This window comes from Esox lucius, chromosome 11 (genome assembly GCF_011004845.1).
Source record: "Esox lucius isolate fEsoLuc1 chromosome 11, fEsoLuc1.pri, whole genome shotgun sequence".
Taxonomy (NCBI): domain Eukaryota; kingdom Metazoa; phylum Chordata; class Actinopteri; order Esociformes; family Esocidae; genus Esox; species Esox lucius.
The window spans coordinates 14,981,714-14,998,378 of NC_047579.1; the positions used below are offsets into that span (position 1 = coordinate 14,981,714).

General features: G+C 42.4%; 1 protein-coding gene across 1 annotated transcript; it reads left to right on the forward strand.

Annotated features, from left to right (window-relative positions):
• Positions 1–875: 875 nt before the first annotated feature.
• On the forward strand, positions 876–15,737 carry hs3st3b1a (heparan sulfate (glucosamine) 3-O-sulfotransferase 3B1a). The gene is made up of 2 exons (XM_010903489.5): positions 876–2,789; positions 13,098–15,737. The coding sequence occupies exons 1-2, from the start codon at positions 2,218–2,220 to the stop codon at positions 13,714–13,716; spliced, it is 1,191 nt and encodes a 396-aa protein (XP_010901791.1). The 5' UTR covers positions 876–2,217; the 3' UTR covers positions 13,717–15,737.
• Positions 15,738–16,665: the final 928 nt, after the last annotated feature.

The window sequence follows — 16,665 nt, forward strand, 5'->3', positions numbered from 1 at the left end:
ATGAGGCAGGTGGTCATACTGTTATGGCTGATCGGTGTAAATATGAGGCAGGTGGTCATAATGCTATGGCTGATCGGTGTAAAGATGAGGCAGGTGGTCATAATGTTACGGCTGATCGGTGTAAAGATGAGGCAGGTGGTCATAATGTTACGGCTGATCGGTGTAAAGATGAGGCAGGTGGTCATAATGTTACGGCTGATCGGTGTAAAGATGAGGCAGGTGGTCATAATGTTACGGCTGATCGGTGTAAATATGAGGCAGGTGGTCATAATGTTACGGCTGATCGGTGTAAATATAAGGCAGATTGTCATAATGTTACGGCTGATCGGTGTAAAGATGAGGCAGGTGGTCATAATGTTACGGCTGATCGGTGTAAAGATGAGGCAGGTGGTCATAATGTTACGGCTGATCGGTGTAAAGATGAGGCAGGTGGTCATAATGTTACGGCTGATCGGTGTAAATATGAGGCAGGTGGTCATAATGTTATGGCTGATCGGTGTAAATATGAGGCAGGTGGTCATAATGCTATGGCTGATCGGTGTAAATATGAGGCAGGTGGTCATAATGTTACGGCTGATCGGTGTAAATATGAGGCAGGTGGTCATAATGTTACGGCTGATCGGTGTAAAGATGAGGCAGGTGGTCATAATGTTACGGCTGATCGGTGTAAAGATGAGGCAGGTGGTCATAATGTTACGGCTGATCGGTGTAAATATGAGGCAGGTGGTCATAATGTTACGGCTGATCGGTGTAAATATGAGGCAGGTGGTCATAATGTTACGGCTGATCTGTGTAAAGATGAGGCAGGTGGTCATAATGTTACGGCTGATCGGTGTATGTGATGAGGCAGGTGGTCATAATGTTATGGCTGATCGGTGTAAATATGAGGCAGGTGGTCATAATGTTATGGCTGATCGGTGTATGTGATGACTTTATCATGTATTTCAGTTGGTAGAGCACATTACTTAGAAAACCAGTGTTGTAGGTTTGATTCCCATGGGTGTCAAGGTATTGAGTATAAATATGAATCAACTCACTGAATTACTTAAACACAAATTGGACAAATACATTTTACCTTAATCCAAGTCACGACTTAACCCTATTTTAAATTGTAGAGGACGTTTTGTACCAGCAACTATAGTAAATAAATACCCACCCAAACACATGCATGCCCAACACTTAGAAGGGCTATACTTGTCACACATATAAACGCACCTCGACTGAAAGGTGACAGTAGGCTTAAGTCACCATATATCCATTAGGCTACAGGTTATAACCTGCGACACCGGACGCCAAACACTACGGCACAGTGGAAGAATGCAAGTCCAAACTCCGAACAAAAAATGCACCATTACCCCCCACCGTTAGAAGATGCGGGACATCTGCCCTACGTCGAGCCTTATCCATTCAGATAGTTGTGCTCATGCTGCTCGTTGTGCAAAACGATTGTCTCTTGTCTGGTCACGCAGAAAAGTCCTCCGTATTGTTTGAATCGTATATATTCTGATGCTAATTCTCGTGGCAGTAAACAGATGTAGCCTATAGCTGATCATGCCATGACGTTCATATGTTCAAAGTGTAAACAACTGTGTTTTAAACCCTGTAAACATATTTGCAACAGCACTGAAACAAGACGGAGAGGATACCAGCCCGATTTGAGTTTATACTGTTTAATAATTATACTGTTTGAGAGTTGTCTACGTGTATAAAACCATTGAAGGTTGCAAAATCATTCGTTTTTTAAGTTGTTATTACGAGACACACACTCGCGTAGTAGTGGCTCGCCTTACAGGAGCTGATAGGCTACATTGGAAATAAAAGCAACAGATAAAAGGTAATCGCCTGTTAGGTTAATAGGCAATTATCTCTAGTCTGATAGGATTGGTCGACTCAATTGTCAGTCATACGCTCCAAAGACTAACGGGTATGAATCAGATGAATCCTACTATTCGTCTATCCATAGTGCGCTCTCGCTCACTTTCATGAAGCACTTCGCGCGGACACACCTGATGCGAGTATCTTTTCTTTTCATTTTAAATTAAATATGAACAGATTTTGAACGATGTATTTAACACTAGGCTATTTATCAGTAAGTCTGTTATAGACAGTGAATAGGGAAGTTATGGATTTATGACGGTTTCGTCTTTAGAGTGGAAGAGGATCGTATAACTTTTGCCAATATGCGTCTTTGGATTATGACTCTCTCCCGACGGTCCTATGGAATATAGCCCAATATATCAGAACCTACATGTTGTCTCATCATCCACCTCGAAGAATAAATTGTTCGTTTTCTGCATCATGCTTTCCCTGTGGATGTACATGATATACTGCTGCGTCGGATACTGTTCAACCATGCCAAGTATAATGGTCAGTTCAGCCAACAGTAAACATTCTCAACATGCTCAAGTGGAGCCCAACAAAACTCAAACCCGGTTCCAGAACCAAGTAAATGTTGACTCTGACACGCAAGAAGATTTTTTAGATCCGTTATTCGGGGTATCATCCAGGGATTTATTGAACAATGAGAACGATTTGGACAGCAGAGGAGAAGACTGGGATGAGATACAGAACGAGCAGAGGACTTTCGATGACAATGTCATGTCAAATCTGTTGAATGAGTCGGGGCCGGCGGAGAGTAAGAAGTTACCGCAGGCGATTATCATTGGAGTGAAGAAAGGAGGCACGCGGGCGTTGTTGGAGTTCCTCCGAGTGCATCCTGATATCAGAGCTGTTGGAGCCGAGCCCCACTTCTTCGATCGGAACTATGACAAGGGACTGGCGTGGTACAGGTAAGACAAAAAATGAAAGATCGATACAAAAAAAATAATAATAGGAAAACTTGTAATTATCCAACGAAATAATTCTTTTTTGTTATCCGCCAAGATAAGACTTTCATTATATACCCTTTTTTCTAGTGGTTTTCGCCCAATCAGTTTTAAATGGATTTGTTAAACGGATTTGGCAAGGTGGGCGTTTAGAATGAAAATTCACTGACCTGAAATGGCTTGTGTTTCGGGAAAATACTGTTTTGTTTGGAAAGTCACAGAGAACATCAAACAAAACCTCAAGGTTGCAATGCAACAGCAGGGAATAATATCTACCTACATAATACTACATTTAAATGTCCGCTATTGCTTTAGGCTACTGCAAGGATTCATTCAGACAGCTTCTTTTAAAAACACCTCCTACCGGGAATTGCAGTAAGACAAGATGGGCATATGGCCATTGTGCTAAATGGAAGAATCCAGATTAATTCATATGGATTAAACACCCACCAACGTCCTGTTGTGATAGTGCGTTGGACATTCACACATACACACATAAACACACGCACACACACAAACAAACATCTTATGGATCTCTACTATTGTGGAGACAAGAAATGATTCACTTACAAAAACTAAAACAAGTTGTACATGCCTAAAGTTAACCTATAGGATGTAAAATCCGGCCCCGGATAAGCGGAAGAAGATGGATGGATGGGTGGATGTAATTTCTTTTTTAGACTCAGTTTAATATGAAGTTTGTAAATGTGAAAAGACAAATAGATATATAGCCTATGTATAAAACACGCACACCCTCACAAACACACACAAAAAGACACTCACAAGCAGACATGTTCACTTGTACTTTCAATCAGTCATGAACATCTTAAAATCAAGTAATCTTATCAAAGAATAAAGAAAAATAATAATAATAATAAACTTAACAGACTCCAATACAAAGCTATATATATATATATATATATATATATATATATATATATAGAAACTAGGAAATTAGCATAATCCTATTTAGCCCATTTATTATGGATTTGGTTGGTAGCTTAATATAGATTGATGGGCAGAAATGTACTATTGTGATGTTATTATGAATTCATGCCTCCTGTTACTTTTCAATAGAAAATGAAACACATTTTCATTGTCCTGATAAAGCGTTAAAAAAACTGATACAAAAGGCTAAGTCTTTTCTTAGAGTATGTACTGAAGAATTAGTAATCACGCTGAAACAACTGACTTGTCTATGACTTTGGCATAATAAAACAATCCTTATTTAATCAGCCCATACACCTTGGAGAAGTCAACTAACGTGTGGTTAACGTGAGGCGTGATTGCTATAGGAGATTATAGCCTATTTTCTTTTTGAACCTGAGTGGGCATTCTGAGCACAGTTGAAACATTTCAAGGCCTTTTTAACTCAACTAAGCCCAGTGCAAACATTCCATTGGCATTGGCAGTGATTTTGCAAGACAGCGGGGTTTGTTGACCCAACAACACTATCGATCACCTCAGGTTGGCCTGACCTTTGCTGTAAGTTCCCGGAATGTTGGGCCCTGTGTCCTTAAAACTCCTCTGACCAATTTCTGATCTGATCCAAATTATTTTTTTGACTTTTTTTTAGACCTTCTATTCAGATGTACATTGGCTTCTAGAGATCGGTCCCCAACAGTATTTTTATTCATTTTAACAATTCCTTAGAGTGTCCGGACCAAATTATTCAAGTTTCTTTTCAGTTAAACAATTCCTTCTATAATACAGACCGTCATTTTAGTGTTTCCATAAAATTTTCTTTCAAGACCTGAGAACAAACATCACATAGCTTGCTGCCTGGAGCCACTAGACTGATACATGACATAATCTCTTAACAGCCCAAAGCATGGTAAACTCAGTTGCGTGTGCACTGAGTTACAAGTGTTATGTCTCCATCTGTAACTGCCTGTGTGATAACACAGCTTCCCCAGTGCCAGCTCCCCAAACGGAACCCTATAAAGGCCCCCAAAGTAGCATACCTTACAGGTTACCGTTAGCTCTGCATTATGTGAACATACTTCAGGTAAATTGGTTATAACGCAACATGACATTCAGGTGTTTGCTAGGCCTATTGTATACTCCAAATCCACCACAGCTGTTGTCATAAACACAACTGCTATTGTAAACCTTGTTAACTAATATTTAGCTTCAGATTAAACATTTACATTTAAATTAGTCATCTTTTTTTTGTAGTTTAGATTTTTGTTTTTTTAAGCAGGTGAGGGAAATTAATAACAATATATATTTTATGGTTCTTTTGAGGATCTGTCTAAATTGACTTGAGCCGTAGAGATTAGCAGTCAATGCCAAAAGCTTCTTACCACTGGTAGTTCAAAGCTGTCTTCATAAAGCTGTCTTCATAACTCCACAATGGAGGAAGTGAGTGGGGCGATGTTCAAAGGACTTGTCGGTTAAGCTCCTCCAAGAATGTCCGGTCAGGTTTAAGGGGACACTGGTGTTGTGGATGACCACCACTCTATGAAGGGGCAGAGGGGATCTTTTGTACATCTTCACTGACTGAGATAAGAGACCAAATTTAATAAGAAACTGACAGTTTCTTCCTTTAAGTATCTTATAGTCTCCCTAACTATTGAATTTCATTACTCAATCATCCAAACACATCTTTTGATAATTATACAGAAGCTGGAGGCTGTTGGCATACAGTAGATCATGACTTAAAAGAATGTATTTGTTTGAATGGCAAACAAATATTTGTTTTGTGTGTTTTGATGGTGGTTGACTTGTTGATTGTTCGTTCTGAATTGATCTGTCACCTAAACATACGCACCATTTTCCAGGGCGTGTGTGTATGTTTGTTGAGAAACCATGTATCTACACCCTTTAGTTAACACATCTTTTAGCTGATTCCCTGGAGTGGTCGTTAGATTACATTATATTCATTTCACTGATGCTCTTGTAGTTGCAAAAGTTTTATACTGCAAATTTGTTTTATACTGTATTGGTCCCAAATGGGAATCAAACCCACAACCATCGCACAGTAATAGACATGATCTACCAGCTAAACCACACAATGTTGGGGGTCAATTAAAACACCTCAGCTTCAGTAGGCCCAGTCAGACCATTCAAACCCCATCCTCCTGTCCAACCATCTCCACAGGTTGTCTGAGGTCACTGGACAGACTACTACAATGAACCTTTAATGATCAGTCTGTGTCAGGACTCGTGACTGACAAAACCTTCAGACATAATCAACCTCACCTCTGCCTTTTAGCGAGCTCACAGTGACGGAGAACCGTTGTCAGTGTCAGACTATTGTACATCTAGGCAGCTGAGTTGGTCGAGCATGGTGCTTAAAACGCCACGGTGGTTTTGATTCCCACTGGGGGCCCAGGACAGGAGGGAAAAGGATAAAAAATGAAGGTTCTCGCATCTGAACAATGACTTGAACCCTCAGAGATGCTATATGGCTGGTGTTGTGGTTAAGCTAAACCTACAAATGTTTACGTAAAAAAATAAAAGAAAAAAATAACGCCAGATCCTTTACAATGAGGGGTTGTTGTTCTGAAGGGAAGACGTGAGGGCGACAGAGACAGGCAGGGAAATGTATGCTTGGGTTGACTGCTTCTCACCAAAAGACGTCAGTCAGGAGAGGATAGGAAGGGGAGTGCGTCTTGGCTGGGTGGGCCGGTCCGGGCCCCCTAGTCCCCCGCTGAGGCATTGAGTCCCAGTGCCCACATCCCTCCGTTGTTGGTCCAACACAGAGGCGTGATGTAGTGGCCGCGGTGGGGAGGCTGCAGTCACCCTCCCCTGCAGGCTGGAACCACACAGAGGGGATCGGCCAACGGCATAGAACCACTAGGACACTCGCTATGGCCGCCGGCCCAGCTGTCCCGGACCGATGACTTGAATGGGGATGCCTGTTCTAGTAATGTTATCTATGGGAGGGGTCCGTCACAGCGGGGACTCCAGCCACAAATATAGCCGGTTGGCCACGCTTTTACAAAAAATAGACGTGCTTTCACACAGGGCAGAAAGACAGAAGCTGGCGGACAATTGGAGGCTACACACTTACTCACAACAGAGGAAGGAAAGGAGGGAGGGAGGGTGGGAACTCCCAAAAGCCGTGGGAAGCTTTTCCTATTCCAACCTCTCCCCTCTTTTTCGCAATAAGTCACTGTTTTATTTCCCTGTTATGCTTCATGACTTATGCAGGGTAGCTGGGTCCTTATGCAGGGTAGCTGGGTCCTTATGCAGGGTAGCTGTGTCCTTATGCAGGTTAGCTGGGTCCTTATGCAGGGTAGCTGTGTCCTTATGCAGGGTAGCTGGGTCCTTATGCAGGGTAGCTGGGTCCTTATGCAGGGTAGCTGGGTCACCACATGCTGATAAAAAAAAAAAAAAGGAGCAGGTGACACTGGCAAATGTTTTTGTCAAAATGTGATAGTGTTTACATTTTGTTTGGTCAGTTTCCAAAAGTTTCTTTTGTGAAACAATGATTGATTGTCCTTGCTCATTGACACTTCAGGCAAAATAGATCCTCTGACCCCTAAAAGAGCATGGTGTGGAGCTGAATTTGGAACTAATGCTGTGCCCCAAACATAAACTTTCCCCTAATGAGTACTGCCCACTTTATTACGTGGATTTCAAAGTATTGGACTGGCTTTGTATTTTTTACCATTGTGGACAGTTGTGTGCTGAGGATTCTTACTGTGTGTGGAATGACAGTGTGATTTTAGAGGATGTTAGAAGCCTTAGGTTATGGAGGTAATGACTGTAGAGGATTGGTACTCAGCCATGGGTTATGGAGGTAGCATCTAGAGGATTGGTGTTCAGCCTTGGGATATAGGGTTATTGACTGTAGAGGAAGTGACTGTAGGGGTTTGGAACTCTGCCTTGGGTTAAGGACATAGTGACTGTAGAGGATTGGTACTCAGCCTTGGGTTAAGGACGTAGTGACTGTAGAGGATTGGTACTCAGCCTTGAGTTAAGGACGTAGTGACTGTAGAGGATTGGTACTCAGGGTTGTGTTATGGAGGTAGTGTGATTGATAGAGTGGGAGGGGGCTGTCAATTGAAAGTGAGTCTTTAGAAGTTCCAGCGGCCGTTGTAGTACAGAGACGCCTGAAAGAGGAGCAGTGGAACCCCTACAGTTTGGATTAACCCTGGTAAGAATAGCTCAGGACAATTAGCGTAAAACGTCTTTTGTCTTCACTTCACTTTGTATGCAAATGGCCCCCAGAATGCGGAAAAGTGCTTTTTGAGCGAACACAGCTTGAACCCATGCATAGCTAACGGCAAGTCTTGGCCGTCAGTCCCTCAGAATGCATGGGTTCTCCATCTGGGTTCTGTAATCCTAAAGCCTGGATGGAGGCATGGCTATATTAATGGATGGATTGATATTTCAAACACTAAGGCTGAGTATTCTCTAGTCAATTGAAAAAGTCTCAAAAGGACATCCTAGATCCTATGTAGTGTGCCCTGGTTAAAAGTGGAGTGCTACAGTATTTAGGGAACAGGATACCTCATCCTCATAGTGAGAAGATGGTTTACGCTAGTGGTAGTTGAGTCCACTTGTTTCTTTGCTGACTAGGCAAAGCCTTAGAGGTTTGTTGTACACGTGGGCATAAGATGGTTTATTAGGAGGGAAAGCTTTCCTTTGATTTTTCCTCTGCATATTGATAGTCAGGAAGAAAATAAGGGCATTAAGGGCCCACTCTTACATTTAGAACTTAGAATTGAAATACAATGGCATTTCCAACATAATACTTCTCAGCAATCAACAATTGCATGTGATTGCTGTTAGGAAGGCATCTGGGTAAGTCAAATGAGAACCAATTATAAGTGTATGGTTTTTATTGGATGTAATTTGTCAGACCACAGTATTTAGTTTACCACTTAGAAGTGCATAAAAATGTTCTCTGTCTCTGTCCCCCTTAAGTTACCTTCCTTTTGTTGTCTTCTTTGAGTAAGTGTCTCTTGAAAGAATATACTGTTTTTTCATCCCCCCCATTTCCTTCTAAATTGTCTCCCTCTCTTTTCCTCCCTGTAGGTTTTCACTCTCTCTTTGTTTCCAGCTTTCCTGTCCTCTAGAGTGGTGCAGTATGACATCCAGTCAGTGTGGCTTTGTAATCCTGATATCACTCATAGCCGTCTTTTTGTTTTGTCTCTTGACTTTGAAGTCTATTTGTTCTTACTGATCAAATCCACTTAGACCCCTCCACGTACACCCATTCACAATGTTACCACGGTTAGTGTTGAACGTTACCACGGTTAGTGTAGAATGTTACCACCGTTAGTGTTGAACGTTACCACGGTTAGTGTAGGATGTTACCACCGTTAGTGTTGAACGTTACCACGGTTAGTGTAGAATGTTACCACCGTTAGTGTTGAACGTTACCACGGAAAAGTGTTGAACGTTACCACGGTTAGTGTAGAACATTACCACGGTTAGTGTTACCGCCGTTAGTGTTGAACGTTACCACCGTTAGTGTTGAACATTACCACGGTTAGTTTTCCTGAATGTTTCAGCACATTTTGTGGAACATGCATTCTTCTTTGAGAGCCTGGCGAGGTGTTGCTTCTATTTACAGCAAATGTGTCAGTGTAGCTGATAATGGCTATGTGTTAATGCACAGCTGACATTGACAGTTTTGTGGAGGAATGCCGAGGGAGGCGTACGTCTCTCCTCTCCGCTCCTCTCCAGAACTGCACCTGGCTTTCCTCCAATAGCTAACCAGGTGGCCTTGAGTCCCTCTACATACTGATAGTGGCTAACACCCACAAAGGAGAGGATGGGAAATAAAGCTTTCCCTACATTATCTGTGTTGACTGGAATGCTGTACAGGTATTAAACATCAGAGTGAGGTGCTTTCACACTGCTGCCTGACGGCCCTGTCGTTCTCCTAGGAAGCTGTTCTCTTTGATTTGTGTCTGGAAGTTGTCTCAAAGAAACGTGGGGAGATTACGCAAAGTTTCTGCACACCAGCAACTCGCCCTGGCCGTACCAAATGACATCCTATTCCCTTCATAATGCTCTAAAGTTGAACAGAGCCCTATTGGCACTGGTCAAATGCAGTGCACTATGTAGTGAATATGACACCATTTGGGATTGAGCCTTGGTAAGAGGAGGAGGGGAGTCGTTCCCACAGCAGAAGGCCTTCATCCTGTAAGCTTCAAGACAGGAGAGGATCATCACACTGGATGTCGTTGTGGGTGATAAGTTCAAGTTCCCATTAAGGGGCCTTCTGGCTGTTCCAGCGCAAGATCATGACTGAGCTGTTTGCTATTTCATAATATGATGCTAGATCTGGGCTGTTTTGGTCCTGGAGTGCAGAAACACTTCTGCATTTTGCTCTTACCTGGTAGTTCATTACACTGAACTGGTGTCCCAGGTTTCAATCGGTCCATTATTAGAAAGACAGGGTGCGCCAGTAGAAATGTTAATGCATGGTTCGGTTGTTATTGGAACAGCCACTAGAAACTTCAGTTAACTATTCCCAACCCTAGCTTAAAATCAACAGCAGTGAAAGGGGCTTGATTATTTCCACAGATGTTTAGCTAACAGTGCCTAAAGTTATCCCGAAGATTGTAGAGGCTGTTTAAAGAATAGTAATCATTTAACCTATAAGTGCAAACCTGTGCTCACCTAAGATTACTGGGATGATGCTGGGATTGCTCTTTTAAAAAAGTTATTTTGATAGAAAAGGACATGAAGTTTACAACTATACACCGCATGCAATAAACAGTCCCATCCCTGTGTCTCTGAACTCCCCAGAGAGATAATCCTTATCCAAGTGCAAGGCAGGAGCAGCCAGGTAACCAGTCAGACGGTCCGCCGGCCAGGCGGACACAATCAGTCGCCGTCGTAAATTCCCGGGCTTTGAACGCGCTCCCTGAGAGGAGCCGACGTAAACACAGAGCCACTCTTCAAACGGGCCCTCTCTAAAACGAGACGGGCCTAATGGACACACCTGCCTGGCAGACACAACACGGCCCAGTCACACGTGACGCAGACAGACAGTCCCCCTGAGGATTAAAATAGGCTGGGAGTTAACTGGTTCTTCTGCAGCAGGACAGTGGAGGACAGTGTTTTAAATTGCTATTGGCCGCGGAGCCGCCGGAGCTATGCAGAGGAGTTGATGTCACGTCGATGCAGTATCGGCCCAGAGGTCGCTCTCCTAAACCCCTTCCTCTAGTCCTCCCTATAATCTCCTCTTGCCTGTTGTTTACTTGCATCTCTTATCGTCACCCCCTCTTCTTCACTGTGGATCTGTTATCTGTCCGTCCCTGCTGTTTCCCTCAGTGATCTAAGGGACGGTTGAAGGACAGTTGGTTTGGATGTTTATTCGTTTTACGGTTAGGTAGAATGAAGCTTCCTGCAGCTCCTGGCACTTGTAATGATTCAAGTCTGTTTTTTAGGATCGTTTCTTTTCTCACTGTCTGTCTTTCTATTTCACTCTGCTTATCTGCCTGTCTCTCTCTTTATCCCTTTCTTTATATCTGTCTGTTTGACTCTATCCCTCTCCCTGTTTCTCTTTCAGCTCTCTCGAAAGCTTTTGATTCAAGTCTGTTTTCAGGGTTGACTGATAGAGGGAGATGCTTTGAAACCTATTTCTTTCAGGCAACCTTGTTTATTAACACAGAACAAATTGTGAAAACTCCCAAGGGCATCTCGTCTTCGTTCCTGCTTTTTTAGATGTTGCGCTCTCTCTCTCTCTCTCTGTCTCTCTCTCCCTTTTATTTTTCTCCTCTCAAGTCCTCCCGCACTATCTGTGCTGGCCTGTCTTCCCCCTCTCTCTCTCTCTCTCTCTCTTTCTCACTCCCTCTCTATGCATTATTCATCCACCTTTCTCACAGGTTTTTTTTTTTGTCAGCTACTAAGTGGAAAGTTTGTTTTGTAGTTAGTTTCTCTTCGACTCCCTCAGGGCCTTGAGAAAGCTTGTGGCATTCTGCATGTGCATCCTGGAGATACAGACAATATTCTCAGCAGTGGTTCGGGCGTTGCCGATAGCTAGCTGCAGTGGTTGGTGTTGTTCTGTCTCTGTCACACCTAACAGAATAATAGTTTGGCTCCTGGGAAGAGACAGATGGAGCAGGAGTGCGGCACTGCTGTGACACGTATCGAGAGACACCATTACCGGGTTTATGTGATTGCGTCAGAAGGAAATGGCAGTCCCCTGAGTGTTGGTATTGGAGTAATGAAGTGTTCAAACTGAAGTGTTCACCCAACGCACCAGTCTGCATCACACATGCAGATTATACACCTGCAGTCAGTCAGCCAGTTAGTCAACCAGCTAGTCAGCCAGTCAGTCAACCAGCTAGTCAGCCAGTCAGTCAGCCAGTCAGTCAGTCAGCCAGCTAGTCAACCAGCTAGTCAGCCAGTCAGTCAAGGCAGTAGTCTATAACCTAATGACCTTTCATGCTCTGACATCTTGCTCCTTCCATCCTATATCCTGTAACTCATTACAAGTAATAGAAACTAGCCAACACTAATGCCTCTGTATTTTGGCTTAGCTTAAATCCCTGGTGGCCCACTTTAGCCATTAGCCAGAGCCCTAGCCATTACCCCTGTCTGGGGCTGCAGTTAACTGGCTAATTTATTATCTAAAAGAGTCACATTAGGTCAGTAAGCAGTGTCATCTTGGGACTGGACAAACACCACTTAGCCACGCGCATGTTCACACACACACACACACACACACCCACCTTGAGGCCTAGGTCAAACATCAACATTGCAGCTACTTATGTTTTGGCAGTCTTGACTATGAGTGACAAGTTACTATGGACCTAGGGCCTCTGTCTGCCTGGGGATTAATTAAGCATGGGCTGGTCTGGTCTGGTGTAAGCTATGGACACTTCCTATAGGCCTAGAGACTGTCTGTCTGGGCTATGTTAAGCTAACGATCCCTCCATAAGACAGAGAGTGACTACGGGATTAATATAATGGGATTCTGCGCATGCCATGGCTGTGAAGTTACACCTCTTCAATTAGATTGTCAGATGGTGGAATAGGAAGACTGGCAAAACTCTTGCCATACATGGTTTTATATACAGTCCAGTGAAGACCTGTGTACTTCCAGTCAATGAGTAAAGAGTTCAGTGCTCAAACGGCACTTTGCAGATTTGTTTAGAGTTTACTTAAGAATCACTTGTCAAGTAAGAACAACTAAAGTTAAGTTTGTTTTATTGACATAAGCTACATAATCTGGGTTTTAGATTCAACCAATACAAACCTCCATCTGAGCACTGCTCTTTCATTTCTTCAGTCCTGACTTTTCTCTGTGTGGGTATAAAAACAAACCTATCCATCTCTCTTCTCTTGTCCTCTCAGAGACTTGATGCCTGTGACCCTGGAGGGACAGATTACTATGGAGAAGACCCCCAGCTATTATGTCACCAAAGACGTGCCCGCCCGCATTCATACCATGTCCCCGGACACCAGCCTCGTCGTTGTCGTTCGAGACCCTGTCACCAGGGCCATCTCTGACTACACCCAGACCCGCTCCAAGAAACCAGACATCCCCTCCTTCGAGAGCCTGGTCTTCAAAAACAGCACTATGGGTCTCATCGATACAGCGTGGAGTGCTGTGCAGATTGGCATGTACGCCAAACACCTGGAGCGCTGGCTTCAGTACTTCCCCATGGACCAGCTCCTCTTCGTCAGCGGGGAGAGGCTGATCTCGGACCCGGCGGGGGAGATGGCTCGCGTTCAGGACTTCCTAGGTCTCCGGAGGGTGGTGACTGACAAACACTTTCATTTTAACCCGGCCAAGGGGTTCCCCTGCCTCAAGAGACCAGAGGGGAACAGTAAACCTCACTGCCTTGGGAAAACCAAAGGAAGGACGCATCCGAATATTGACCCCGAAGTGGTGCAGAGGCTAAGGGAGTTTTATAAACCGTTTAACAGGAGGTTCTACCAGATGACTGGGCATGACTTTGGATGGGACTGACGGAGTTCAGTTGATAAAGACATTCTAGACAGAGACACTGACAGAGACACTGACCAAAATGGCACCCAATAACCTGATTGGTAGGACACTACACTCAAAAGTAGTGTACGAGCGGTACGGTATAATAAATAAATGTAGTGATGCGTCAGCCAGGACAAAAGTAGTGCACTAGCGCCAGTGTTTTACTGTAGGGGACAAGGTCTCATTTGATTCGCTCACGTTCCTGTTGTCATTCAATGTTTATATACGGGAGTTGTTGAAAAAATTACAAAAGTGTATTTTATGCTAATTTATTTCTATTACGATATTAAGCCACTAAGCTGCCTGTCTATGTTTGTTTGTCATCCACCACATATCTTTACGTTCCAGTTATTTTCATTTTTTTATATTTTAAAATGTCCTTGAAAAATGACAAGGTAAAAAAAAGCTCTATTCTGTTACAGGTAGGAGTACTCAGCAATCAGGGTTTGGTTGGAGCCGTTGTTTCTTTTCAACATTTCATACAATTTACTGCATACGGCTTCTTTAGTCTGTTTTTATGTACCTCCTATCTGCCAACAATATCTCCCCAAATCTTACCTGCAACTATCAGGCAATTGTTTAAAACTTGACCCAACTCCATTATCATTTCTACTTAATCTTACTCCAATGAGAAAATATTCCTGACGGATTCTTTCAGGCTTTTTGAAATGTGCCCTACAGGGGAAACACTACAGAAGAAACACTAAACTTCATAGAACAACCATTTAACCCAAACAGTTTTAATCTTGTAGAGCCCATAAAGGATCGTCCATGCATATTTGTGCTCCTGACATTCACTCAAGGGTACAACAGTATACAATTCAGCATTAAAGCCCACCGCTGTGATTCAACATTAAATAATGTATTCCACAAAGGCCTGAAATAACACTTTATCCATCAGATCGATAGACAGCATAGGACCCGACCTGATCCAACTGATTCAGGTCACATCTTCACACCCTATACCCTACATAGTGCTCCATGTTTGACCAGTATTCTCTAAATAGTGCACTACTTTTGATCAGCAATAGGTTGCCATTTGGGAAGAGCCCTCAAGTCTTTCAAGCCAGGGGATCAATACAGTAATGACTCCTCATTATGTCAGTTTTACTAAAGCAATGTCACATTACAGCTGAGCAATATCACCTAGATAGTCTCTGGGCCTCCTGCTATCAAACAATCAAATCAGACGTTTAATTTGAGTTAATGTATGTCGGAACATTATAGCAAATCTTTTGTTAATGTAATGATTTTGATGTATGTTCTGGATTCCGGGCTCCTCTTAAGGGGTCGGGCTGTTAAGGAGGCTTTGCACTGTTTTCATTGTCGGAGCTATACATTAGTTGTGTGATTTAGCAAATTTACCGTAGCTTCTTTGGGATGGTCACATTTTCATTTTTGTATACCATTCTTTACTAGCAGTGAGGTTTGTGAAATCATATGAAGCAACTATTCAGGGATGACGAGCTGACCATTATACACTATAATTCTACATATGATCACAGACCTCTTTAGTCTTGTAAAGATAAAAAGCACGGCTGTTTGACCAGTGTGCATTTATCAGGAAATGTTAGTGATACGTAATATTGTTCTTATAGAAATTCAAAGGCCGGGATTCAATACAGTCAAGCATCAGTGCTCATGAAATTCTAAAGTAGTTTCCCCTTGAGCCAACAAGCAACATTTACATTAATGTAATCTCTGCAATATTGGGAATGTTGCCTTTAACTGTCTGTTATTGAACACGCCTTTGATTGAATCCCGACCAAAGTCTTGCTTTTCAGGTTCACAATTCCTACCTATGGTTGAGTTTTATTCAACCCTATACAAAAAAAATCACTCAATGCCAATGTCTGTAAATTATATATTCATTAACAGATCCAACTATTTTGCTTTACATGTTCCATTTGACAAAGTTGAAAATGAAGCTGATGTAATTGACTGAAGAATATAATATGAACCATTCGTCTTATTTCTTTGAAATAATAAATATATTTTACCAACACCACCATAGTTTCTGAATTGCTATTTCCCATCAATTACATAACACCCTGATAATTCAAACTGCCCTGCAATGCAATATAAAAACCATGTAGTCATAACCAGTGATAACCATTTAAAGACTAGTAATGTTTTGTCCTCCCTGTCTTGAGTGATATTCCTCTTAAACTGTAATTTCAGGGGCTTCTATTTTTCAAGGTGAACTGAGATCCTGGTCCACAGGGAGGCTAGCATTTACATCCTTGAAGGCAAAACACTGAGCACAGAGGCACCTGAAGGTTGTGTGACGTTTCCAGTCACTTCAATAACTGGACAGGCTAATGAGCGCAGTTAGCATTTGTTAGGATTAGCATTAGCATGTCAGAGCAACACTACCACCTGTGTTCTGAGCTTGTCGTCAAGGCTACAACTCCCAAAAGAAGTAGTGCAGTTGTCAGGTTCTTCAAGCTCTCTGGATCTAAGCAGAGGGGTCAAAGTGAAGAAAACAACCCATTGTCCTGATCCCTAATGGGATCCTATGTCCTTCAGACATCCAAATTAAGGCAACACAGCTACTGTTTGTTTGGGTGGATTATTACTCTAACATTACTTTACCTAACCAAATATGTCTTATGATTTGGCTGTCAAAGATATATGTAAATAGCCTGCGTATTCCCCTGAGACTAGGTTGGTAATTTAGAATATTTCAAATGGATTTTCTATTTGAATGTCAGAATTCTCCTATTTTGAATATCTGAATATAGTCTTCAGGTTGCTGGTCATTAAAATTAGAATATCATCAAAAATTTGATTTATTTCAGTAATTCCATTGGAATATATAATGTATACATTCATTCCACCACAGGACTGATATATTTCAAGTATTACTGACAACTTATGAAAAGCCCAAATTCAGTATCTCAGAAAAATTTGAATATTGTGAAAATG

Excerpts from the sequence above, each read along its gene's own strand:
- hs3st3b1a (XM_010903489.5), top strand. The coding sequence starts at position 2,218 with ATGGAATATAGCCCAATATATCAGAACCTACATGTTGTCTCATCATCC. Across the intron at positions 2,790-13,097 it reads AAGGGACTGGCGTGGTACAG|AGACTTGATGCCTGTGACCC; the intron begins GTAAGACAAAAA and ends TTGTCCTCTCAG.